Consider the following 25,337-nt stretch of genomic DNA (forward strand, 5'->3'; position numbering starts at 1 on the left):
TGCACTATGGGAAAGGATGCTAATGATTTAGTAAATGGAATAGACTTTGATAGTAGATTTAGACATAATTTCTCTTACAGGCTAGTGAGTTCATTATATCATTTTAAAAGCACACAATACTCTGCAACGTGGGCATCTTGCTTACAAGAGCTGCTAAGGTGCAGTGAAGAGTCTCCATTTAAGATTCTCAGTGACAGATTCTGTCATAAACTAATCTTAATTATATTTATGTTTACCTGTTTCCTCTGTAACTTAACTGCATTATGAAAAGGTTCCTTATTTTTCTGTTAGTAGCAAGCTATCCAGTAATAGCAGACTTGCACGTGGCACTGATGAGTAAGTATCATTTAGGTAAACTAAATATATTTAGAGACACCTTTCATAGTTGTTAGCATGCTATATTTAGAGAGCAAGAGCTGAGTGATGGATTTAGGTAGGGAGGTGTAGGAGAATATGGCTAGAAATTTAAGTGAGGAGTCATCTGTAGCAGTAGCTAAGAAGGGCCTTCAGTGATGATAATGCATGTAAAATCCTTCAGAGAACATTCTCCCTGCTCTTCTCATGGTCAGGGGAGAGAAAATGGCTCTTCCAAAAGGGAGTTCACTGCCCAAGAGAGATACTAGTTTCTGCATCCCATTCCTTGGAAGAGTCACTTTTTCTGTGTCAGCAATAGATCGGGCTAGAGGGGACAAGCGTCACTAAGCCAAAGATTGCTTTTCTGAATACCTCCCACAGGCTCTCTGAGGGCAATGTTCAAGTGAAATATGTATGGAGCATTTTGGATTTCTAAGAGCTGTCTGCTGTCTTTGGGCTTGCTTGGACTTCAGAAGAGATAGGAAACAATGCAGTGGAAATGTGCATATATGAGACCAAGTGGGAAAAATCATGGCATAAAAATTTTTATTCCTTCTTTCTGAGGCTGTCTGTAACATCCTTTTCCATATTGCCAATATGTCTGAGTGTTTGACAGCATTGAAAACCTGGGTTATTTAAAAAACAATCCTTAAGGAGTTTAAAATTCATTGTCTATTTAAAAAGCACAGTCATAGGGAAGGAAAGGAAGGGGAGTGGTGAATGTATGTGGATCCTGGAAGCAGGGCTGCAGAAAGGGCAAATCTGTGTCAGGCTTCTGAAGAGGAACCTTGGCTGATGTGAGTCGTGGTTGGTTTAGAGGGCATTTGCTAAGAGAAATGGTATAGCAAGGGGTGGTGGTACATTTAACTGGGCTGGATCATGGCTTCAGGATGACTTTGTTCCCTCTGTTTTCACATAAACTTTTAGTAGTTCTTAACTTTGCTTGTGATCATTGGTTGCCTCTTCAGTAAAACAGGTGCATCTTTGTTGCCCTCTTAGTTCAGATAAATAAGTTTCCATAGTTTTCTATGGAAAACTATAGTCTGAGACCAGATAACTTCACACTTATGTGTGTTCACATTTCCCCAACAGTTGGAGTCAGCAGTGGCAAGTGTAATTGGGTAATATTTTTGTATAAATTGATTTGGTTTTCAGTTTCAAGGAGGTTCCAAAACAATGAAGCCCTTCAGAATAGCACTGGATTTCATAAGGATATAACATCTCTGCCATCTGTTCTTTAGTGATAACTGATATCTTGTGAAACATTTTTATGACACAGCTATTGTTTTCTTTTTATTTTATAATTTTGTTTTATTTTCTTCAGTTACAGAGCACTGAGCATATTCTTGAAACTAGTCTGTGCCTTACGAGTGTGTCCTGTCTGATGGTACATCAGAATCAGAAATGCAAAAGGTTTCTATCCAGTGCCTGCTTTTTCTCAAAAGATAGGAGCAGCTGCTTGAGCAGTGGACCTCTTAGCCAAAAGTCAAATATCAACCCCTTAAGCACTGTTTGACAGGGATTTGGCAGCTACAGCCATCCTGAAGGGTAAGTAGAGGACAAGAAAGGTGAGAAACGTTGCCCCCTGGTCCCCAGGGTCATGAAGAGCTAGGTGTGTAGGCAAAAATGAGACTCCTGGTTCCTGAGGGGAGAACAGACTGTGATCTGTTCTCTACACATTGGGATGTGCTTCCTGTGCTGCTAGAACTGAGAGCATCCATATTTGAAGGGGGAAAAGAAAAAACATCCCAAATACTGTTAAAAGGAAAAAGTAGGTGTATATAGTAGATAGCCCTGTACCTCTTGATCTTTCAGCATAGCTAGAGATTTTATTCCCTTGCTTCATGCATCATGCCTGGAGCTAATGGCCATGTGTTGTTGAAGTTAAGATTTCTGTGAAATGGCTCTTGCTACCACAGTGGTGCTGTCACTAAGGAGCTGCTCTGACATCTGGCCTGTCCTTTTAATTCCCAGTTTGCTGGATGTGCAGGGTGTGACCTGAACAGGCTTGTTACTGAATGTCTCCTGGATGGAGATGGTCTTTGATGCAAACAGTTGTGCTACCTTGCAGCTGAGGCAGTTGGGTGGCCATGGGAAGAGTAAAATGAGATAAGAGTACAGATGAGATAATCTGCTTATTTAATAATTTCTCAGCAGAAATTTGAAAACTAGAAAGCAGCAACTAGCTGATGACCTGGATGCTTAGGAAAGGGAAATATTATAGTCTAAAAGTCCAAATATACTGATGGACCAAATGGCCTTCTTGCTGTAAAAAGAAAAAAAAAAAAAAAGAGAGAAAACAAAGAAAAAAGTAAAATAAAATTTTGATAATGCTGATAGATGTTACATGTATATGTATGAGGAAAATATCCTTAGAAGAATTTATGTTCTTCATCATTCCAGTCCAAGGAGCTGTTCATTTTCTCCAGCCTTCATAGCAGCAGTAGTATTTCAGTGTTTCTGATGTATTTTTCTTCCATCACATGCTATCCAGTGCCAGATTTACAACCTATGCCAATGTAAGTGACTAGGTACTGTTTCTTCCCACTTCCTCCCAAAATGTATATCCTAAATTTGCCTTCTGGAAAACCTTGGTGCTACAACTAAATATGTTGAAACAATAGATATGAAATAGATAGTGAGGGGACCACTTAGCTCACCAGTTTATTTGGGGTTTATGCTCTGTATTGTTTCCCAGCTGAAGCAGGCAGATATTTAGTGTGTTCCACATTCAGGTGTGCAAATAGAGCAAATAGTTCCTTCAGCAAGAGGAGGAAACCGGGTTTGGGTATAATCTGGTTTACCTGGTGGATGTAGTTGGGTTGTTTTTTTTTTTTCTTTGTCAAAAAACACATTAACAACTTAAACAAGAGGTGTCTGGAAATAGCTATATGTGTGCTCCATAGTAAATTGTAGCGTTTCATCAATTGAATGTAATTGGTAAGCTGTTATTTGAGAGAAACAGACACAGAGGTTTCTCCTTAGCAAATCAGCATTTTGCATGCACAGCATTTCCTTCAAAGATCAGTTTTTTCAACTACCATCCATTTCAAAACACATCATAACAATACAATTCACCAGGGTAAGTCTTTGTTATATGAGGAAACAAAAATAAAAATGTGCCTTAGTTTACTTTGTGGGAATTTCTGTGGTCAGAAATGAGAGTAGGAACCAGCAGTCTCTTTGGGAGTTGTGAGCTCAGGCATTCGATCAGTTGGAAAAGATACTCACAGATGTTAAACCTTCAGGCATCCATGCACTCCATTTGTAACTTCTCTATTAATGAATTTGTGATGATTATACAATTTCAATTTGCCAGAAGAAAAAAAATGGGCTACAATTCCTAAGACGCTATTGTGTTATTCTGGTGTCTTTCACTAAAATGAAAAGCCCTGCATCAAAATGCAGGGTTGTCAGAGGTCTTTCGAGAGTAGATGTGCAACAAGGAAAATATAGAATGAGAGATTAAATGACAAGTGTAGTTTCTTGAAGGAGCTCAATTTCCTTTTCTGAAGAGAAATTTTCTTCAGGATTTGAAATACTATTGCAGCATAGCTACTTGGCAGCTTGGCTTGTTCGTGTGTTATGAGAATGATGCTAATAATTCCTACTGACTGCTGTGACCTCTGCTGGAGGGAAAAGAGTCCATTTCCTTGTAGCCCTTTCTCTCAAAGCCTGATAACATATTCTTAATTTATTTATTTACTACCTGTTTGTTCCCTGCAGCAAATTTCCCTGCCTGCCAGGTGGCTGAGGTAATTTACATTGTCATTTAATTCTTGTCATAGATGTAGTTCAAAAACAAATATCTGATGAAATTTTTAACCTAACACGGCTTCGGTTCTACGGGTGTATGCTTTGTATTCTTTGTGGGGCTTAATTTAACTTTGCCTATGAATGTCTGCCTTAATGTTTACATCCACAGCTACATTTCTGTATTTGTACAACACGCCTTGCTCCGAGCGTTCAGAGATGTCAATGTGTAAGTCTGGATTGCATCACCTTTCTGAGTGCATACCCTGAATCTGCAGTCAGATCTACTCAGTTTGAAGGCTGCTGTTGCAGTTCTGCCTCCATTTAGTTGGAAACTACTGACAGTGGAATCATTTCAGAATAACAGATCTTTGGCTTCAGACTGTGAGGATAGCCACTAATTATGTATTTCTCATTCTTCGGTACTGCAAACATTGGTTTACATTTTGACTTTATGCTCCAGTTCACTAATTAGATTCCTCTTTAAGAAGATGCATGTTTAGTATCATTGTTTTGGAAACATTAAGAGGTTTGGGGTTTTTGTTTGTAGGGTGGAGAGTTTTTTGAGGAGTTTGTTTGTGATTTTGTTGTTGTTTTGCTTGGTTTTTTTTTTTTTTTTTTTTTTTTTTAACATGGAGGACTTTTTGCTGTATCTAAAGCAGGCCTGTCACTGGCTTCAGATCAAGAACTGTCCTTTGCTGTGTTGGCTCTGCCCCAGAGGGGTTGTAGTGTGGAACAGCAGTGAGCACACCTGTGCCTTGTTTTTGCAGGGACTCCAAGCAGTACATTGCAGCCCTGTTGTGTCAAACAGCCAAAACTTTTTGAGCTCTGACCCAAAAAGCATGACTCAGAGTTCTGCTTGCTAGCTCTCAGCAGCCTAGGAGGAGCTTACTAGAGACACACGTAGGGCCACGTGGTGTTTGTTCTCAGCACATTTGTGGGCAGTGTTGTTGTGGTTTGGTTGTAAAAGCAGCCCCCTCAGATGGGGAAACAGGTCAGCAGAGTGCCAGGTTTTGGGTGCGAGTGGGAGGCTTTCAGGGAGGAGTGTGAGATGGAGTTAGCTGCAGCCTTGGAATCTCTGCCTGCTCCTTTCTTCTGGTGAAATGGTGTCTTTCTGTGCCAGCTTAGCTGCCTGTGGTGAGACATGCAGACAAACCAGGTGTTGGAGCCACAGCTGTGACACTGGCAGAAGATGAAAATAGCTGGGAGGGACAAGCCACAGGATTCATGTGATGCCTTAGGTTCTTGTGTGTGGGAGGGAGGGAGCTCAGGGTTCCTGTTTCTGTCATGTCTCTAGGGGCTGGAGAGGCAACAAAAGTTGATGTAGAATGAAGCTTGAGTAGAAGAATCCTAAAGAGGAAAGTTCTGGGAAAAGGGAAGGCTTCTGCAGGACATAAAGTAATTTGGGAGGAATAACAAATGAAAAAGTCTAGATAACCATAGTTTTTTTTCCCTTCAACTTAGCCTGTGTTCTAGCAAACAGCACAGAAGAATCAAAACCCTCAGTATTTCAGAAGGTCAAAATCTAAATTAATGTACTGGGCAAAACCAAAATGGTTCCATTAATGGTGCTGAAAGTATGATCGTCTCTTGCTGGTTGGATTGTTTAAAGGTCTTAATATACCTTTGCTGTTTAGAGGGGCTGTGTTGGCATCTCCATCTTCTCTTGCTCCTTGACAGGCAGATTTTACCAAGCTTACTTCTTCATGTCCAAGGCTTTGACGCTTAGTGAGGGAAGCACTTAAACTCTTGGAGATTATCATTACCATAGTGTGGCACATGGAGAGGAATTTACAAACCTAGAGTCTGTGGTTCTCATCTTTATTGATAGACAAGAATTGATTATAAAAGAACTTCTATGCTATTGAAATTAAAGTTATAAAAGCAAATTCCAGAAGTGGAAACAAATATAACAGTTAAAAAAATAATATATTTTGAAAAAGCCCAAACTTTAGAATCAGTTCTGGGTTTTTTTTTACTTTTTCTATAAAATCTTTATCCTTATTCAAGGGAGCAGTGGAATTTGAACATAGTGATATTTACATAGTAAAGTGTCAAGTTATTTCCTTTTCCTGTAAGATTGATATAATTGATATTTCTATTATCAGGGGAAAAAAGTCTAGCTGCCTGCTTGACATCTCATCATCTCCTTTAAAAATCTTCTAAAGACCTTGTGACAAAAGGCAGTCTTAAGAATCCTAGCAACCACTTATGGATGATAAGATTTATTCTATTGTGAACTTAAGTAGAATAGAAGAAATACAATGGTTGTTGAAATAGGAATGGTGATGTTTAATATATACATCACCTCTACTGCTTTTTTGGGGAGTGGCACTCTTCCTGTAACCAGTCTCCAGCTGCCTCATACTGAGGCAGCACTCTTTGTGTAAAGTATTTAGTTATTCCTTTGTATTCACATGAGTACTTCTCCTTATGTGGAAATCTGAAATACCACTGAGTGGAGGAGTCCTTACAGCATCCATAGGGACAGGTTGTGATTGCATTTCTATGGCTGGTGAAAACCTGAAATGGTGGTGGATGCAGAAGAGTTTGGATCACCTGTACTTAGGGTAATACTAAAATATCTAGATGGCAGCCAGTGTGAGTTTTGTAGTGCCAGCAGTGCAACTTTAAAGCACCTTTAAAGACCAAAGGGTTTGGTTTTTTAAATTATTGTTTGCAGTATTTTCTCTTGGTGTGTTGTGACATTACAGACCCAGGTATGCAATCCTTAGGACTCCAGTGCTGCCCACTTTTCTCCAAATTACATCTCTGTGGGAGTAATCCAAGAAAGATAGAAGGAGGACTTTCTTCTTGATGGAAAAGGACTGAGTTTCTGCATAATCACTGCAATATTCCTTTGTTTGAGTTGTAGTTTGAAGAAATACTTTCACAGGTCCTGTCTCACAAAAAACAATCATGGTTATCTTGACTTCCAAAACTGCTTGTGTACTTCCAGAATGAAGGGATAACATTTCTCATGTTTAGTTGTAGAGTTTGCATCTCTTGATTTGTGTGGGGATTTTTTTGGTGGCTTTTTAAATTTTGGTTTGGGTTTTGGTTTTATATTTGTTTGGGGTTTTTTTGGTTGTTGGTTTCCTGGTTTGGTTTTTGGGTTTTTTGTTTGTTTTTGGGGGGGATATTTTTTTTTTGTTGTTGTTGTTGTTTTGGTCTTTTTTGTGTTAAATGTTAATGTTTTTAAACATTTTTAAACATTTAACATTTTAAACGTTTTTAAACATTTTTTTGGGGGAGTGGGTTGGTTTTTTTCTTTTTTTCCTGTTTTAGGATAGAGTTGGAAAACATATAGCCTAATTTACTTGACCTGCCAAAAATGTTCCAGTTGTAGGCTTTCGTCCCTAGAGGGTAGGGGGAATGTTGGTGATAAAGCCTGATCTTTTAATATTTTTCTGCCTATTAATCTGTAGAAGTCAATTCCCTTTTTAAAGAAGAGAGATATAATTTATTTCATTATTTTTACAGTCGATTCAATTTCAGCTAACCTCCACTCCACTCCAGTAAAGTGGGCCTGAAAGATAGATTTGCCCATCCCTTCCTTAAATGCCTGCCTTCTGCAATCCGGAGAATTAAGTTTAATGCTTCCATCCCAGATCAAGTGTTACTATGGCTTGAGTGAGCTGGTACTGGACTTGCAGCTTCAATTAGTTACCATTGCTTTAGGACAGGCAATTTGACATTTTCTGAAACTGAATGTTGAGCTGCAGTTTGACAATTGGACTTGTCAAAGATAACATGTTTTATGTCCAGTTCTCAGGAAATGACAGATTGGTTTATATTCTTCCCCCTTAGCCCATAGTGCATTAAATAAAGTTGTACTATTGCCTTCCATTCCTCATAATATTATTTTCTGGCTTCAGCAACAGAAAGGCCTTTTGTGGTGACTTTTAAAGAAGTATCTGATTGAAGTTAGCTTTGTGGTATCTATTAAAACTAAGTTTCAGTCATTGACTTGCAATAATCAATATGTCAGAAATTATGAACCTGAACCTTCAGCTCTTAGATAGGACTTCAGAAAACATGACATGTGATAATGAGTACTGAAGGAAAAAGTAATTGGTAGTTCTTGAATTTTATTTATGAGAACAATTGCATGGAGCAACCTGACTTCAACCTGCAGACTTTCTTTTTTTTCTATTAATATTGTTTGGTGTTTTCTTTACATTATCTGAATCACAGCTGATGGCGGGGGGGGAAAATCAATATAATTTGCTTGTATTGCATCAGATGCCTAAATCCCACTAATTTCTGTATTAGATTTGTTTTTGTTGCATTGTAGCTAAAATGTAAATCAGTAGATTTGGCTATCACTTTTTTCTTTTAAATTTTTGTTCATTTTACTTTAAGTTGTATCTTGGATTAAATCCACTTTAACTGATGTGGCAGGTGTTAATTTTCCAAACAATGGGTTGTCAAACCATTTAGGCTTGATAGTGAGTTTTATTAAATTAATTTTTGTAGTATTTCTAATGTGGGGAAAGTATGCTACATTGTGCAAGACTACATTTTCAACTTTATGGTAGCAAACCTTCAATAAATTTTTGAGCCATTTATATTATCTCTTGATGGAACTCAGTAATAGATAAAACTGTCCAAACAGAAAGTCTAAGAATTTTAGCACCTGCTTCATCTTCTATTTTCAGGCACGAAACAAATTCTGATTCTTTTTGTAGCAGCATATTGGAAAAAGGGGGTTAGAGCAAATAGTGTGTTGTGATGCCGAGTATCTTTTCTCCATCATGTGGTAACAAAAAGAGCATGTTTTGACTATATGGTCTCAATAGTGCCAAACAGGAATAGAGAAGGAATTCAGGACAATATTCATGCTGGGGAATGAAATAAATGCATGGACTGGAAACTGAGATTTGGTTAAACTACTTTGCTGATATGGAGGATGTATGCATATGTAGGGGTGACTTAGCCTGGTTTCCAAAAGGGAAAAAAAATCTTATATAATTTCGCTTCCTGTTTCTGTGCCTGTCACACATTTTACCTCACTGTCGAATGTCTTTCAAGCTGGCCAGATGGGTGGTGATCTCAGTGGTCCTAAAATAGTCTACCACAGCCTTTAGCCAGGAAGACCTATGATCCCTTCCCCAGCACTTGTCTCTGACCCGCTCGGGAATCAGAGGGGCAGTAGGCGCTTGCCTGTGGCCCCAGGCAGCTGCCATGTGGCTGAGCAGCTGGTGCCCATGCGGGGCTGGATTAGCCCCAGGTTGCAGTTATCACACTCTCTCTCTCTCTCCCCCAGTTATCAGATCAAATTAACCTTGGTAGGTGACCCCTACCAGTTTCCAAGGACTGGGCTGGGGGGAGGCTGGCAGATGCGTGCAGAAGGCTCCGGCGCTGTTCGTGGCTGTTTGCCTGGGCTTCGTGGGCAGAGGAGCATGGATATCTCTGCTGCTGGGGGGACAGCAGGCTGGACACCTCTCCTCACTGATTCAGGCCCATCTGTCCTATGAAGATGCCATGACAAGTGCTAGTGGTTTGTGACTTCACCCACTGTGGGATAGGGCATGGTGTTTGCCAGCCAGATCAGTCATCTGGGGAGGGCTGCTGCTTGCCTGGAGCCTGGACCCATGGTGCTGCAGAGAGGCTGTCACAGCTTACCTGGCTTTCTGACTGCTTCCTTGGCAACTCATCTAGACAGGCATCAGTGAAGTGCCCAGGAAAAGCTTTCAGCAGATTGAAGGTGACTGCAGGGCTCTGAGGGCAGAGGGAAGAAGGGCAGGTGTCTGACTGGCAGGCTCCTCAGTGCTCCCATGTAAGATGTGAAAACTTACTGAGAGCTCAGGAAAAAATAATCCTATTGTGCAAGAAGATTATGGACTTTTAAATAAGACCCTCTTGACGAGGAACTTCTTTGGCAACTAAAATTCAATGCGGCATAATGCAAAAAGGGGAACCAAAATCAGCTAAAGTAATGAGGATGGATTCTTAAAGTTGATTGATAGCAAAGGGAAGTTTGGGAGCTGCCGCGCTCCCGCCCCGGTTCCCTTTGTCTCAGCCCCGGCTAGCTCTTCTCTGGGGCGAGAGTGGGCAATGGAGGCACCCTCCGCCGCTCCCAGCTGGGGTTTGGAGAGTGCCTTTGTGGGTTCCGGGCAGCGCTAGCAAGCCTCGCGGTGGTAAATGAAGAGCAGATCCTGCTGGGGGCTAAGTCCGAGTTTATTGTAGCCCAACGGGGCCAAATATCCTAGAACGATGCCAGCCAACAGGAACAAGCACAAGGTGCTTGCACTGGCTTATAAACTGTAAGGGAGGGGTATCCAACGACCAATGGGGATAGGGATAGGGGGTGGCTCCGGAATGGGGGGATATGGTGGGGTCCAATGGGGAAGGATATGGGGGGAGCCCCAGGTCCTCGCCCAATCACCCGGTGCCCTGAGTAGAAGCTTCTGGATGGATGGGAAGGGGCACTGAGTGATAGACAAGGCACCCGGGGGGGGGTAAAATGCCTCTTTCAGGGTGATGGATAGATACTGGGAAGGCGGGAAGGGAGGACAAGGTGGGAAAACTGGGGATAAACCAAGTTGCACACGGGGGTACAAAGGAATAAACCAATACATAATACAGGGATAATAAAACATACAAATAACGCAACTCCACAGGGAATGGTGTAAATTCACTGAATAGAAGAAACGAGCTAGTATATAATGGTATGGAAGCACTAAATACTTTATTGGCCTCAGGGAAAAGCCTGTTCCCCTGCCTATGTATTTGCCAGCATTTTTTTGAATGGCCAGTATCTGGGAAGCAACAAGTTAGTGGGCACTTAAAGGAGCTGGATATATTCAGAAAAGTGGGATCAGATGGGAACTGCTGAGGGTTCTGAAAGAGCTGGAAGATGTGAGACCACTACGAAAATCGTGCACCTGGGGAAAGTCCTCAGTGAAAGAGAAAAGCCTGATGTGCTCTCCATCTCTAAGAAAGACAAGGAGGAGCATCTAGGTAACTGTAGGCTGCATAGCTTCATCTCTTGTCCTGGACGGATCATGGAGTATACTCTTATTTACAAACACATAAAGAACAAGAGACCAACTAGAATTTGCCTGCATAGATTTAGCAAGGGCAAATTGTATTTGGCTTGCCTTATTGCTGCTTTGACTTAAATGACTTTTTTCAGGGGTGAGGGCAAGCAGTAGATCTCTTGAATTCTGTAGTGCCTTTGTCACTGTCTCTCAGAGAGGTTTCATTTGGAAGCTGAAGTGGTATGGTCTAGGCAAGTGGAATTTTAGATGGGTTGAAGGCTAGCTTCTAAAAGGTTAATGGTGCTTTACAATTGTCCCTTAACAAGCAGGGTGCTCCAGGGAATACTGCAGAGACTGGCACCGTTAGGGTTTTCATCAACATCCTGAAGCTTGTTATGAAGCAAGAGGTACTTTGTGCATATTTTCAGATTTACTAAATCTCATTGGTAAATATTCAATCCAGATAGAACACTTGGTGCAAATTAACCCGTGTATTATATTGAATTTAACAAGAGCCTTAAATGTGCCACGGTCACAAATAAATAAGGCACTGGGCCGTGCTAGAAGCAGTACTTCAAGGATTGTTTTTATCTCCTGTATTTAGGGTCTGTAAGGCTGACTGGAATGCTCCATTCAGTTTTGGAGGCACTGCACTTCAAGAGGTACACAGAAAAGTTGAAGAAGGACCATTTGCAGGTCTAGCAAATGGTGAGAAGTTGTGGGTGTGAGAGAGTTGAGCTTGCATAGTCTAGAAAAGAGGAATCTGAAGAATAGTCCAGTAGCATTCTAAAACTTCTTGAAGGGCATTTACAAAGATCTTAAAGCTTATTTCTCTTCAGTAGTGACAGATGGCAAAAGGATGTAATGGCACAAATTGTAATTTGGGTTTGAACAGTAGGGAGAAAGTTTTATCTGCAGGGACAAAGCAGCCCTGGAAGAGGTTGCACACAGAAGTGGTTTAATCTCTGTCCTCAGAGGAATTTGTAACTCCTTTGGACAAAACTGTGACTGACTTCATCGGCTGTTAGCAATGGTTTCCACCCAGGCAGAAGACATCCCAGCCAGCACTTCTTTGATTCTGTGAAGTCTCAGAGACGCAGAGGATGTGGGGACAGTTTGGTTCAAGTATGTACAAAAGTACAAGTATGTACAAAACGATGTAAGAAACCAATTTCTTTCAGCAGGATGCTTTGATGGACCACTTGATGGTTTGTTGGGGTATTTTGTGTGGTGTTATCATCCCAAATTTCACAGAGAACTGGAAAAAGGACTTCACTCTGGATCTCTTAAAATGCTGTAAGATTATGTACAAAAGGACAGTATCCATATGCACCCTGTATAAAGTGCATCTCTAGTCACTGTTACCACTTAAGCTGAAATAAAGCAATATAGTATTTTTACATCTGAGCTTTAATTTGACTTTAATTGGAGACATGGATACTTTTAACACAGGTAGTTTGAAAAACTGAGTGTTCCCCATGTATTCTGAGTTCAGTTTTTCTGTCAACGTAGATGAGATAAGGGTCTAATGTCCTGAAAGAGTGTACTTCCCATTTGGTGAGTACTCTCTGGATTCAGGGAACATATGGACATTCTCAGTTCAGTCAGAAGAAAAAGAGAGAGATTTCTGCCAGGCTAAGCCTGGGAAAAAGTCCTAGAGGAATGTAAACAATCTATTATCTCTCTTTCTGTTCATATTGTTTATAGATATGTTTTACCACCACGTGCTGTTCATAGTGCACCAATGGTGTGAAAGGTTTTCACTTTGAGACCAATCATATTTCACCTTAGCAATCCTGGTTATAAAAGAGGAACACTACTTGTTAATCAAGTCCATTCTTTGCCTTCTAAACCTTGGAGTAATTTTATTCCCGTCCCTGCCTCAACAGTGACAGGAACCTAGTGGAAGCATATGTAATTCCAAAGTTGACTGCCTCTCACTGTGAACTTAGTCTCATGGTCTGCTGCAAAGAGAGCTTTTTGGGTTCAATTGAATAATGGTCAATACTGGTATTTTTATATATTTTGTTTTTGGCAGATTGAAGAGTATCTCTGAAAGTAAATATATTGCTGTCTTTCTGCCTTGTTCATGTTTTAGATCAGTCTGCACAGAGTGCTGTCTCTGTGGGGTTGCATGCTTGAAATCAAATTTTTACTGCCCTGCTTATTTTTCTTTCTAACTCTTCATACCTTCATGAAAAGCATTCTTTGTGCACAAGACATGATTATTGGGTGTATGCCAGTACAACAACATGAGCACAATAAATGGAGATTTTTCCCTTTAAAAGATTAAGCAAACTGCAGAACTTCCTATCAGTTTATCAGACTTCTTGTTTAATCTAATCATGATGATTGAAGTCTGTTTACTGTGGTAGCTTTTATTAGAGGTTATGCAAATTTTGTGTTAAATCCCATCAGTAGTAATCAAGATTTTCTTGGCTAGGAAGTTATGTTGCTTGGATTTTCTGATGCCATTTTTTAATAGCTGGAGAGTATATGAAATACTCATTTTAAGGTATGCCTAAACTGTAGTCACACCTTTTAAAATACCACTGAACTAGTTAGCCTGATTGACAGTAATAATGCAGTTGGTTCAAAAATCATATGCTGCCACCATTCCTGTGGTTATTATTACAGGAATGGCATTACTGTGGAGGCTCAGGCAATACTCAAGTGCTGTATCAAGAAGCTGAATGTGCAGGCATGTGGTGTGCAGGTTCCATGAGATCTGCACATGCAGTTTATGACCCTGGACTGGGAGGTGTGATGTGGATGCACTGACCAGATGCACTGTGTATCTCCATAATGAACCTGGGGACTTGGGGAAGTTTTTTTGCTTTTCTTTGCTTCTGCAATGCTGAAGGGAAATGTGAAATACAGGCATACCCCATTCACAGGTGGTTTTGTTGCACCATTCATCTTGCACCATGAGACCAAAGCTGTGCCTGTCTGGGAAGTGTTTCTATCTTGGGTGTATCTGCATGAAGCATAATTACCCTTCTGAAAGCAGGATTGATGGTCCTAAAATAGACTCAGGATCTGACCTGAAATTTTACTGGAAACTATAAATGTATGTGTTTAGATGTATTATTAGTGCATGATGTCTGAAGTTCCAAACAGCTGCAAAATTTGATGTTTTAAATTATCTCTGTTTATTTTTTGAGCTGTGTGCATAATGGAAGAATTTGTAATGCTGACATGGCAGCTCAGACTGCATGTTGCTAATATTCTTAATTACTCTGCTTCTGCAAATGAGAAGGATGACAGCTCATACCTATTTCAGTGATGATTTGTTTAATTTTGGTGTAATGTCTTTATGAATCAACTTATTTTGCAAAGCTTAAAATTGTCAGATAACAGTGGTTCTGATTTGCAATGGCTTTATTTTTAATTGTTGTGCTTGTTTGTATGGGAAGCTGAAGGAGAGAATTGTCAAGATTGAAAATTAGGGTTATCAGTCTTCTGTAGAAGCCCTCTCTGAAAAGATAATTTTCTTTTTCAGTTGCTCATATTTTAGATGTAAATCAAAACAAAAATGTTATGTGTTCAGGTACCAAACCAACATTGATTGTCTTAACAATTATCTGTTGAATATGGCTGCATGAACTATTAGTAAAATTGTTCCACACATAGCAGTGGTTGCTACGACAACTTGCAAGGAAGTTGCAAGGCACAGTATGCTTGATGACTATCTGTATTGAGGAAAGAAAGATGTAACTTGATTTTAGGCTTAGGTTTTAATGTATAAATGTGTCTGAAAGATGGGCTGGTTTTCTGCTTTTCCTTTTCAATTTAACCATCCTACTGTAAACAATAAATAAGACTTAGGAATGTGATACATGTTTAAATTACTAAGGATCTTAAGTGTTAGAAAGAAATTTAATGTGTGGTTTTCTGCTACATTAAGGTGTTTGTCTGTTAGAGTACAATGATTTTAGTTGTGTAACAAAATTGTGTTATTTCTATGAACTTAGATTCAGTGCTTTAACTTCAGATGTATGTGGCTGGTTTCAGTATTCAAAAATTAATATAATGGAATTACTCAGTGTTTGAGGTTAAGAGTTTCAAACATTCAAATTTGCAGCTGAGTAATCTGGAATGATGTAGTCCATCTTGGTTTCATGTTCTGGTTTGTATTTTGTATTTTTTAAGTGATGCACCAGTTTTAGCACTTTTCTTGGGTAGTTAATTGATGTTATCATCTTATGAACATGGATTAAAGCTACATATTATTAATAATTAAATTTTTACTTGGTAAGATCTTTGTGCATACCATCAGCTTTTATAGTTCTCCTGGTTTATGATCCTCATGTTTTGTTGCAAGTCTCACAAAGTTCAGAGGGTTGGCAGTGCTTTACAGCTGGAGTGTACAGAGTATCATTTTGATTTCACTTGTGCTTGTTATCTGTCTGGCACTGTACCTAAGTGCCTGCCAAGGAAAATTAACTGTAGGGGAGTCCATAGAAGCAACTGAATTTGAACCTTTTCTGATTCTTACAATGACTTTTTATTTTGGTTACTAGTTTTGTCATTTTAAAAATTGGAAATAGGACACCTGTATAGAAGACGACCACTGCATACAATAAAATTGGTGAAGTTTAGGCTCTTCTATCCTAAACACTGGAATTTGTCTACAAAAGGAATAATGAATTTCAGGAAATAGAGTTGTTTTCTTGATTTTATTCCTGCCCACAGCAAGGGTTTGAAACTAAAAGTTCTTTAAGGTCCCTTCCAACCCAAACCATTTTATGATTCTGTGATTTTCCTCAGTTTGTGTCCTTTTTAATGTCTTCCTGTGTTTGAAACTGGACTTTGTCTTATTTTACTGAGTAGAGGTCGACTGCTATCCTGGGGTAGTCACTTGGGTGCCTTGTAGCTTTATTTTCACAATTTTTGCTGAATGAAGAGCAGAGCTGTAAGAAGCAACAGTCTTTGAAAACAACACAGAAAAGATCTGGAGGCTAAGAATACAGAGACGAAAACAATGGTTTTTGAGCACTCAAGAGGAACTGGGTTGCTACAAGACAGCAATACAAAAACGTGTTCATAGTCCCCTGTCTCCTCCTTGGGTTACACACAGCATTGCCTCAGCAGTTGTTACTAATGCCCCTTAATATATTTTACAGACATAATACTGAGTGCATGTATGCAGAAATTCATATGTTGATATAGCTTGTAAGTGTGTAGTTATATTAAAGCATATCTTAAATAATTTGGAAAATAGGGTTTTTTCACTCTACAAAAAAGTGACAAAAAAAAATCTTCCTTCTTTTGTCTTGCCCAGTTTAATTTAGATATTTTACCTTTCCTTCCTTCATTAATCCTTATGAGTATGGAAAAAAACTAATTACTTCAGTGAGCTAATTCTGACTAAATCCTGCGATGCAGAACAGCATGTCAAACTGCTTGTGCCTGTCTACTACTCAGGCCTGCAAGAGAAAAGGGAAAGAAAGAGCATATATATCATGGATTATATTTTGCTTCAGGCATTTTCTGACCTACTGTATTATGATTTGGCAGTTACATAAAAAAATTAAAAGCTATTTGGGTTCTTATTAAATACATTTTATAAAAATAGAAAACACCAGTAATTCAGACTGTAGAATAGTTTTAGATGGATGATTATCCTGAAGATTTTAGTAGTCCAATAAGAACCTAATCTAATTGCATGATGAAATGAAGTTAAATATTTTCCAAAGAGATTACAGAAAGGGAATTGCATTTGTCAGTGTGGTAGGACATCCTTCCTTCTCAGTGAGCACACACATTTAGAATCTGTATATTTTTGACTAAACAAATGTGTCCCAAAGGAAATAAATATAACCAGAGAATTATGATATCCATTTTGCCCACTTAATGCCTCAATGCAAAGTCTTGCCAGAGTAGCTGTAAGAACCAGTTACAGCTTCTGCAAGACATTAAATGGGTTCAAGGCAGGTCCTGATTGGATTGAAAGATGTCCTAGCTATCACAAGTTGGCTACATTTGGAACAGTTGTAGAACATTGGCTGGTCCCTTTGAGTTGTTAGTGTGAGGCTGGAGTCAGTAAGGACAGTGATCCCTGAATCCCTTTTGCTGGGTGATGGAGCCACCAAAGCAGTTTGGTGCCTTGAAGCAGACCTTGAAGAAAAAAAGGGCTGCAAGAGCTGTAAGGGATTGGTCCCATCATCCTTTCAGACCCTGAATAAAAGGACTGGAAGCAGCAATGCAGGTCAGAGCATTTTGGTTACAGGATATGTCTAGATACAACATCTGACTTTCAGATGGTGTTATCTCCTTGATCTTGTCACTTTGAAAATTTTAAATCAGTACCTGAAGCCCACACTTCTGGCCTACAGGAGGAGGTGGCCATTCATCCTGTATCTATTTAAATCTATTATTTTAATATACTATTAATATAAGTGATTCTACAGCTAGAAAGGGACTAAATGAAATACTTGAAGGTAGATGCTTTTCAGCCATCAAGTATATTACTCTCTCCACCTCTCTCCAAAAATAATCATAAAATAAACATTCATGTCTATCAAGAACTGAGTTCTGCAAGATTTTATTTTGAATAGGAAAAAAAAAAAAGCCTAAGCTTTTCTCCCATCCCTGTATGAAGTACAAGATAGGAAAAGACTGAGGAAGAAACTAGAGCAAGAATGAGTGCAACCTTCCCCCTGCATTCGTATAACACTCTCCTGATCCTTTGCTTCTGATTTAATTTTGTGTTATTACACTTTGGACAGCATGTTATAGTTTACACAGTGGGAATAAAAACTTGTTTTGTTCTGTGCCTGAAATGGCCTAAGGGTGTGCTTTGACAAGACGCTGAGAATTGCTGATCCACATTCAGAGGATGCAGGTGGAGCTGGTTTGGAGCTTTCATGCTCAGCACTGTCTCAGCACCCAAAGTGCCATCAACACCATAGGACTTTTGATGAATGAATTTATGAACTTCTTTGATATCCATGTTCTGAAGGTGTCATGAGAAGAACGGCTGAAATTGATTTGTGTGCATTTCAGACACGGAGATGTGAGGGCAGGAAGGGAGATAGGAATAGCACTCTTCAAATGCCTATAGATTTGCACTGAAATTTTTGTAATTTAAAAAGTCTACAACCGTCATGGTTGTAGTTAAATGCACTGTATTACCATGCTCTTTAGATACTACAGAAAAAACTGTTTTTTCTCTATGCATAGTGAGTAGTTTTTCAAAATACTGCTTGAAGAGAAACATTTTTCTGAAAATTCTTTTTGTTGTAGTTTTTTTATGTTCCCTCTGTCCTGAAAATAAAATGGGAATAGGAACATGATTAACTTTCTTTTCCTTTTTTATTTTGTGTTTTCATTTTATTGATGTTTGAAGTTTTTGGCTGCTAAAATGACATCTGTGGCCCAAAAATCTAGAGAAAAAGCCAGGAAAATTGTGGAGCAGAAAAAGGGGGAAACCTTTCTTTGGTTAATGTGACCAAAGGAAACATACAGCTTTCTACTATTCAGTGGTTAGCTAGAAGTGGTTCTGAAAGTTATGTGTGTAGGATCTATCTTTTTCCTAAAAGTTCCAAAAATTTAGGATGATAGAATGAGATAGAAGATTTAAAGAGAATCTTCCAGCCTGTGATTTTGTGTCTTCATCTACATTTTTAGTTATGCATTTGTAGGTTTTGTATTACTAAGAAGTTTTTCTGTTTGTTTTAGTTAAGTCCTTTCCAAAAAAACCCCATAGAAAATATAAACTTTTCTATGTTAGTAATATTTTTGGGAGGATAACTTTCTGTATGCAAGTCATATTGATAGAATGTTGCCAATGCCGCCATTAAGGTACATTTTACCACTGATATACAAAAATTAAGAAATCTATTCTCTTCACTGTACTTGACTGATAAGCCTACTGTATTGCTTCTATTCAGCACATACCAAAGGTATTGCAATAGATTTATTAATATGACAAAATAATTTTATTAATACTAATTCAAAGTTTTTTTACTAGCTGTCAATGAGTGTCATTAATCTTAACACCTAAATACTCAAGTGTCTGTATTACTTATTAGTCTGTTCCCATGTTTTGATTTACATATGCAGAAGAATTAGTAATTTAACCAAATACATTTATTAAGGAGTCAGGGTATGTCAGTGTAGAAAAAAGCTGAATGAAGTAATGGAATTATCAAAAAACATCTGTTGTTTCATTTTAGCCATACTTATGTTCTACAAATTTTGTTGTTTCAGTTCTTTTTGAGAAATAAGATACCACCGTTAACCTATTGCCACCTAAACTGTGTGCCATCATTTATTCTTTTCCCCTGCCTTCATTAAGAATGAACTCATTTTGAGTGGTTAACAGTTCAGTTTGGGCTAGATCTTTCTGGCTTTTTAATGGCATGTATCACCTTCAACATTCCTTTTGTGTTAGAAATTCGCTGCCTCTCCACTGCTGCAGGAGCTGCTTTAGAGGGCAGTTCCAGCCTGCAGCCCAGCGTGTGTGGCAGTGGGAAACCTTGTACATACACTGCTCAATGGAGTAGTTTCTGCTTCAATCAGCTGCTAGCCTGATGGTAACTCCATGTTATTGCAGATTTCTGAAGTACACATTTACGTCCATTTTTAGTAGGGCAATCAATGGTGACCAAGATGTTTGTTCTGCCACAGGAGAGGTGCCTGAGGAGGTTGGTTTCTTTTGTCAACTGAAGGATTTTGGACACAGCCATAACTGTCAGCAAAATGGCTGAAGAATGTCCCTTCTCTCCAATGTAAGCTTCAGCTTCTGGGGAAAGGGTTTCAGGTTTTCTTTGAAGAGGGAGAGAGCAGTGAAAAAGTGCCCATGAGATTAAGGTTTGAATTCTTTCTTGGTCTCTTCTGAAAAATGTTCCTGCTGTCACCCATAGCTAAGTATTTAGCAGAATTGCTGACTGCAAACCTAAGAAACATCTTAAGAAACACCCACTGAGATATTTTTAAACTTTCTGGGGCTGGGGAATAAAACAAGACAAGTTCACAGATGCAGATAAAAGATTCTATTTATTCTAATCTGAATCCATCATGAATGGGTTCAGATTAGAATAAAGCAGTATGTAAAGAAAGCAAATATGTTCATATTCATGTGGAACTAGAAATTATGTAAGATAAGCAAGTTTTTATTTTCCATGCAGTTTGCCCTCTGTTTTTACATTTCATAGAAAAATATTCTATATTTTTTATTTTATATTTATTTTATTTTATTTTTTTATTTTATACTTCAATAAAATATTGGGGAGAACTCCCAACTGAGGGTCAAACAGGACTTCAGATGTCCTGTTAGTCATGGAAACACAGAATTTGCTGAGTTGGAAGGGACCTATCAGGATCATCAAATCCAGTTCCTGGCCCTGTATAGGAACCCCAAGAACTCCCACCATGTGCCTGAGAACATTGTCCAAATGCTCCTTGAACTCTGTCAGGATTGGTGCTGTGACCTCTTTCCTGGGGAGCCTGTTCCAGTGCCCAACCACCCTCAGAGTGAAAAACCTTTCCCTGATATCCAACCTAAACCTCCCCTGTGTCAGCTTCATGCCATTTCCTCAAGTCCTGTCACAAGAATGAAGGGATCAGTACCCGCTCCTCCCCTTCCTTGTGAGGATGTTGAAGACCACCATGAGGGTACCCCTTGGTACTAAGAGTATGTAAGTTCACATCATCATACTATAGAATCATAGAATCATTTAGTACAACAATAAAACCAGTACTACCAAGTCCACCATTAAACCAAATTCCTGAGCAGTTCATCATTAACTTACATATTAGTGTAGATACTGTGTGCAGATATGTATTTTATACACATAGTAGTGCAGATTCCCACATCTTTTTGAATATGTATTAATCATAAATACTGAGATTTTTAGTTTTAAATGAAAGCAGTGAAACAACCTGTTATTACTAAACTACATAAAAAGTAAAACCACTTTTTCTTTCATCAACAGACTGCAGTATTAGGAGTGCAATTAGTGCAATTTCAATATTTGCAATTAGTTTTTTCTAGTGTCATTCTTCAAACTGATTAATTGAAGAAGAAATAGTGGACATTGCAAGATACAGACTATCACATGAACTCTGGCACTTCCTGCTTAGAAGATGTTGCTGTATGGTGTAAAAAGGAAAAGTTAATACATTTAGACATGCTTGATTGCTGTTTTTGTTTAGTGATATTCAATATACATGAGAGTATAAAAAAAAATAAAAAGCTTGTATTTGAGATTGTCTTAAAGATTTTCCTACTTTCAAAACTTCCTGTTAAAAGTTTTTTGATATTACAAACTAATAGTAAACAATCAAACAAAAAATTCTGCTGTATCATTGGAAAAGCAGTTTTTTATATTCTTAAAAAGAAGGCAAAAAAGTAAACAAGAATAAAGTCCTAAGTAGAAAACTAACAGAATGCAAGACCCCCTATATAGTATAAATAAATAGTGCCTTTCCAACTAGTTGAGTTTTTGAAATAGATTTATGTTAAAGAACAAATGCAAGAAAAATAATAAAGAGTCCAAAAATGACTTGTTTGCTCAATTTCTGGAGAGCATTAATAATTCTTAAATTATGTGCCACTAAACTTTCTTTTTGACATTTAAATAGTCTTTCCTTGTGGGTCATGAAAATTCATTGTTTTCCTTTAACTTCTCTGTGAGTAAATGGAGAGTAGTAGCATTGAGCGCTGGCATGCTTGAGAGAGCTGAGGAGCACTGGTGGAGCAGTAATCAGTCTTGCATATTGCAATATCTAAGTGGGTAACGATGATTAATGTTTAGCAGGATGCTGTGTGCTATAGAAATGATGCCTCTTCTGGTTGATCTGTATGCAGACAGAGTCCTGCAAAAGCTGTAAGAAAGTAAGGATTATTTGCTTTGGCACAGCCTTGTTAGCACCAGGGTTTCTTACATACAGGTTTGCATGCTGCTCATATATTGGAGGGTTTTTTTAAATTAATGTAGGTTGTTTGGACTCTTGATTTGCTCTTATTTCTGATAGAAAGTGACTGATACTTTGAAAAGTAATTTTGGGGTTATTTGTTTGGGATTGAAGGGAGATATGGTGTTGGGGGGTTAAATATGGAGTAGAGAGTGCTGGAAAACTGCTGTAGCTGAGTGGGTTAATCACCAATTTAGATGTAATTCAGTCACATTCAAACATGACTCATTTGAAAAGAGGAAAGGCTAGACTGTGTGAATGATCTGTTGTTTTGGCTTTTTAAAGTGCACCTGTATGCATATGAATTTCTCCAGTATGGAGGGTCACTGTTGCAAGTACTTGTGCAGTCTATCTGAAGTGCTATAATGCAAACATGTATGTGGAGAGATTAGTTGAAAGGGATGTGGCTGCAAAATTAAGTATTTATGAAAAATCTGCCCCTCAAAAAGCAGATTTTATGATGTTTTATTGTGTGGAACATGGGAGCCTCTTTCTGTAAGAGCTAAAGAAGCTGGAGCCAGCTGTGGAAGGAGCCAGGGAAAACTCTGGAGTCCATGCGTGGGGAACTCAACATGATGCAGGAGCCTAGCCTAGGTGGGGAGGCTTCTGTGAAGTTACTGTGTGATATCCTGATCCCTGTGGCAATATCCAGTGTTTGGCTTTGAATTTAGTCTGGTGAGGACCATCAGTGGGACTGGAACTTTGAAATGTTGCCCCATTATGCCATTGCTCCAGATTGCACTAACTCAGCAAAGATAATTTAGTAGTCTGTACTACTGCGAGCTACTGCATGAGTTACCTGATGGTGAAATATGATCACCTTTAGGAAAATAAGATGTTTTAATTGAAAATAATTTTTCTCTTGATATCTAAACTGTGGAAGAAAATAAGTACAGCAGCTGCATGACAAAAGCACTGTGTTATTCTGTGATAGCTAAGGTGGGAATAATAGCCTGGCGGGCCTTGCTGCTTGCAATAAATATTCAAAGTTGTATAATAACAAACAGCCTGAGGACAAGGTATTCAGGTGTTTGGCTGTCTGAGAAAATTGTTCCATATTGTTAGTGAGATAATAACACCGTATTGCACTATGTGGATTACAGATTGGTTGTTTTAAAATCAGCTAAGTAATACAATAATAAAATGGTCAATTATTTTTAAATTTGGCTGGAGAAATTTTGATGCTTTTTATTCTGTTCTGTAAAACCTGATTATTAATAGTGGGAATACAAAAAACTTAAATATTTTTTGTATTTTACCTTTCTGCACCTTAAAAATAATTATATTTGTAAGTACTAAATTGACTTCATTTATTAAATTCTTTCTGCAGAACCTTTACTTTGAACTACCACTCTGAAATAATTCCATTAACAGTGTGGAACACAATGAACTGAAAGCTGGCTAACTAGTAATTTTCAAAATAATAACGACAACAAAAAAACCAATGTTGGAGACAGGCAAGTGGTATGTCCCAAGAAATGCACTGCTGGGTAGACTTGGCTCAGGGAGCTTGCTAGCACTGGTGTGGCAGGACATGAGAAGTCCCAGACGTGCCAAGCTGTCCTTGTGCCGTCTGTGCAGTCTGCTGTACCTGGGTAGCCTTGGTGTCCTAGCACGCTGATTGCAATGACATGTGCCTCTGCACAGCAGGCACAATTACCCCCGATTTGGAATGAAGCATGTTGGGAACTCTTCCTTCCTCCCCTGAAGCCCATATTTCATTTTATGAAGCCCAAAGGGACCTCTAAACCATGTACTTTTGTCTGCTTGCTGTTTAAATAGGCTGATCCCTGACTGTGTCCCCTAACGTGTAAGTGACACCCGCCTATTTCAGAGGCGTATTTGTTCTCTGCATTCTTGAGAGGTGCCATGGCTCTTGTACTGCTTTTACTCTTGTATTATAGATGAATGTGAACACCTTCTTGCCTTCTTTTATATGAATTTGTCTGACTTCAGTGTCAACTTTTGTCTCTTGTTCTCTTGCTCTGTGAGATTGAAGTGCCTTTTCCAGACCTGCTGTTACTCTGCATTTGAGTCACATGCTTCTGCCATTTGTTTGTGAATCCAGTCACAGTGTCCAAGTCTCACAGACAGCTGCTTTTCTCTTTTCTCTGGATGCAATTTATGGCTCTCTGCTGCATTTCTTGGAATATGGAGACTCAAGCTAGACCTCACATTTCAGCACTGATCTCAGCTCTTTCCTCTCTAGCTGTGGGTCACTCTTCCCTATCGGTACACCTGGGCCTTGCAGTCATCCTCCTGAGCTCATTTTGTGGGGAGGTTCATGTGGAACTCCTGTGCTGCTGCTGCCCACAGGAGGCCTTTTTCCAACACTTTCTTGTATGTCAGACTTCAATTCACCATTCCTGGATGTATTAGCTTGTGTATATAATTTCAGATTTCAGTCAACTCTTTAAAAGTTGTAGCCAGCAGGGTGAGGGAAGTGATTCTGCCCCTCTACTCAGTTCTCATGAGTCCTCGCCTGGTAAAAATGTGGGTGCTTGAGTAGTGGCTGCTGCTGCCTATAATCTGTCCCCTCACAAGCCTCTCCTGTGGAAGAGCAGGTTGAGACAACCTTTAGGCACTGCAGTCAGACCCTCACTCAACGCTCACTGCAGCTGGCTCAGCGACAGAGGCAAGAAAGGCTCTTTTTGCAGGGTTTTATTCCAGCAGGGGATATCACACGTGGCTGAAGGGAACCCGGCAAGGTAAAAGAGAGCAACCACGTGGAGAAGGCAGCTGAATAAGGGGAAGGGGTGGGGGCAGAGCTAAGGGCTGGGCAGTGGGGTTTGGTCTCCAGGGTGGCCACCAGGGATACCTGTCCAGTGAGGGGACAAGGAAAGGAGAAACCAGGGGAAGTTACACAGGGGAAGTTGTGGCACACAAGCCCAAATGGGAGACTGCTTTTCCCCCCAGGAGGACTGGCTCTGTGGTGAGTAGTTACTGCCATTGCTAGGGCCAAGGACTTGTTGGAGCAAGTCCAGAGGAGGACCACAAAGATAATCAGAGGGCTGGAGCACCTCTCTTAGCAGAACAGTTTGAGATGGTTGGGGGTGTTCAGCCTAGAGAAGGGAAAGCACTAGGTTGACAGCAGCCTTCCAGTACCTGAAGGGAACTACAAAAGAAATGGAGAGGGACTTTTTCCAAGGGCATGTAGTGACAGGACAAGGGGGAATGACTTTGAGCTGAAAGTGGATAGATTAAGAGTAGATAAAAGGAAGGAATTCTTTACAATGAGTGTAGTGAGAGAACTTGGGGACTCCCTAGCCCTGAAAGTGTTCAAGGCCAGGTTGGATGGGGCTTTGAACAATCTGGTCTAGT

General features: G+C 39.3%; 1 protein-coding gene across 5 annotated transcripts in view; it reads left to right on the forward strand.

Moving 5' to 3' along the window:
* The window catches only part of FRMPD4 (FERM and PDZ domain containing 4), a 292,904-nt gene that overhangs the window by 122,498 nt on the left and 145,069 nt on the right, over positions 1-25,337 (forward strand). Inside the window, exon 1 of one of the 5 annotated variants that reach the window (XM_077781602.1) lies at positions 4,117-4,336. The exons of 3 other annotated variants lie outside the window; for them this stretch is intronic. In XM_077781602.1, coding sequence (XP_077637728.1) covers positions 4,248-4,336 — 89 coding nt within the window. In that variant the 5' untranslated portion in view covers positions 4,117-4,247. Of the gene's footprint in view, positions 1-4,116; positions 4,337-25,337 lie in introns of those variants that run through there. One more of the 5 variants, XM_077781596.1, reaches the window with a different exon arrangement.

Source organism: Lonchura striata, chromosome 2, assembly GCF_046129695.1.
Source record: "Lonchura striata isolate bLonStr1 chromosome 2, bLonStr1.mat, whole genome shotgun sequence".
Taxonomy (NCBI): domain Eukaryota; kingdom Metazoa; phylum Chordata; class Aves; order Passeriformes; family Estrildidae; genus Lonchura; species Lonchura striata.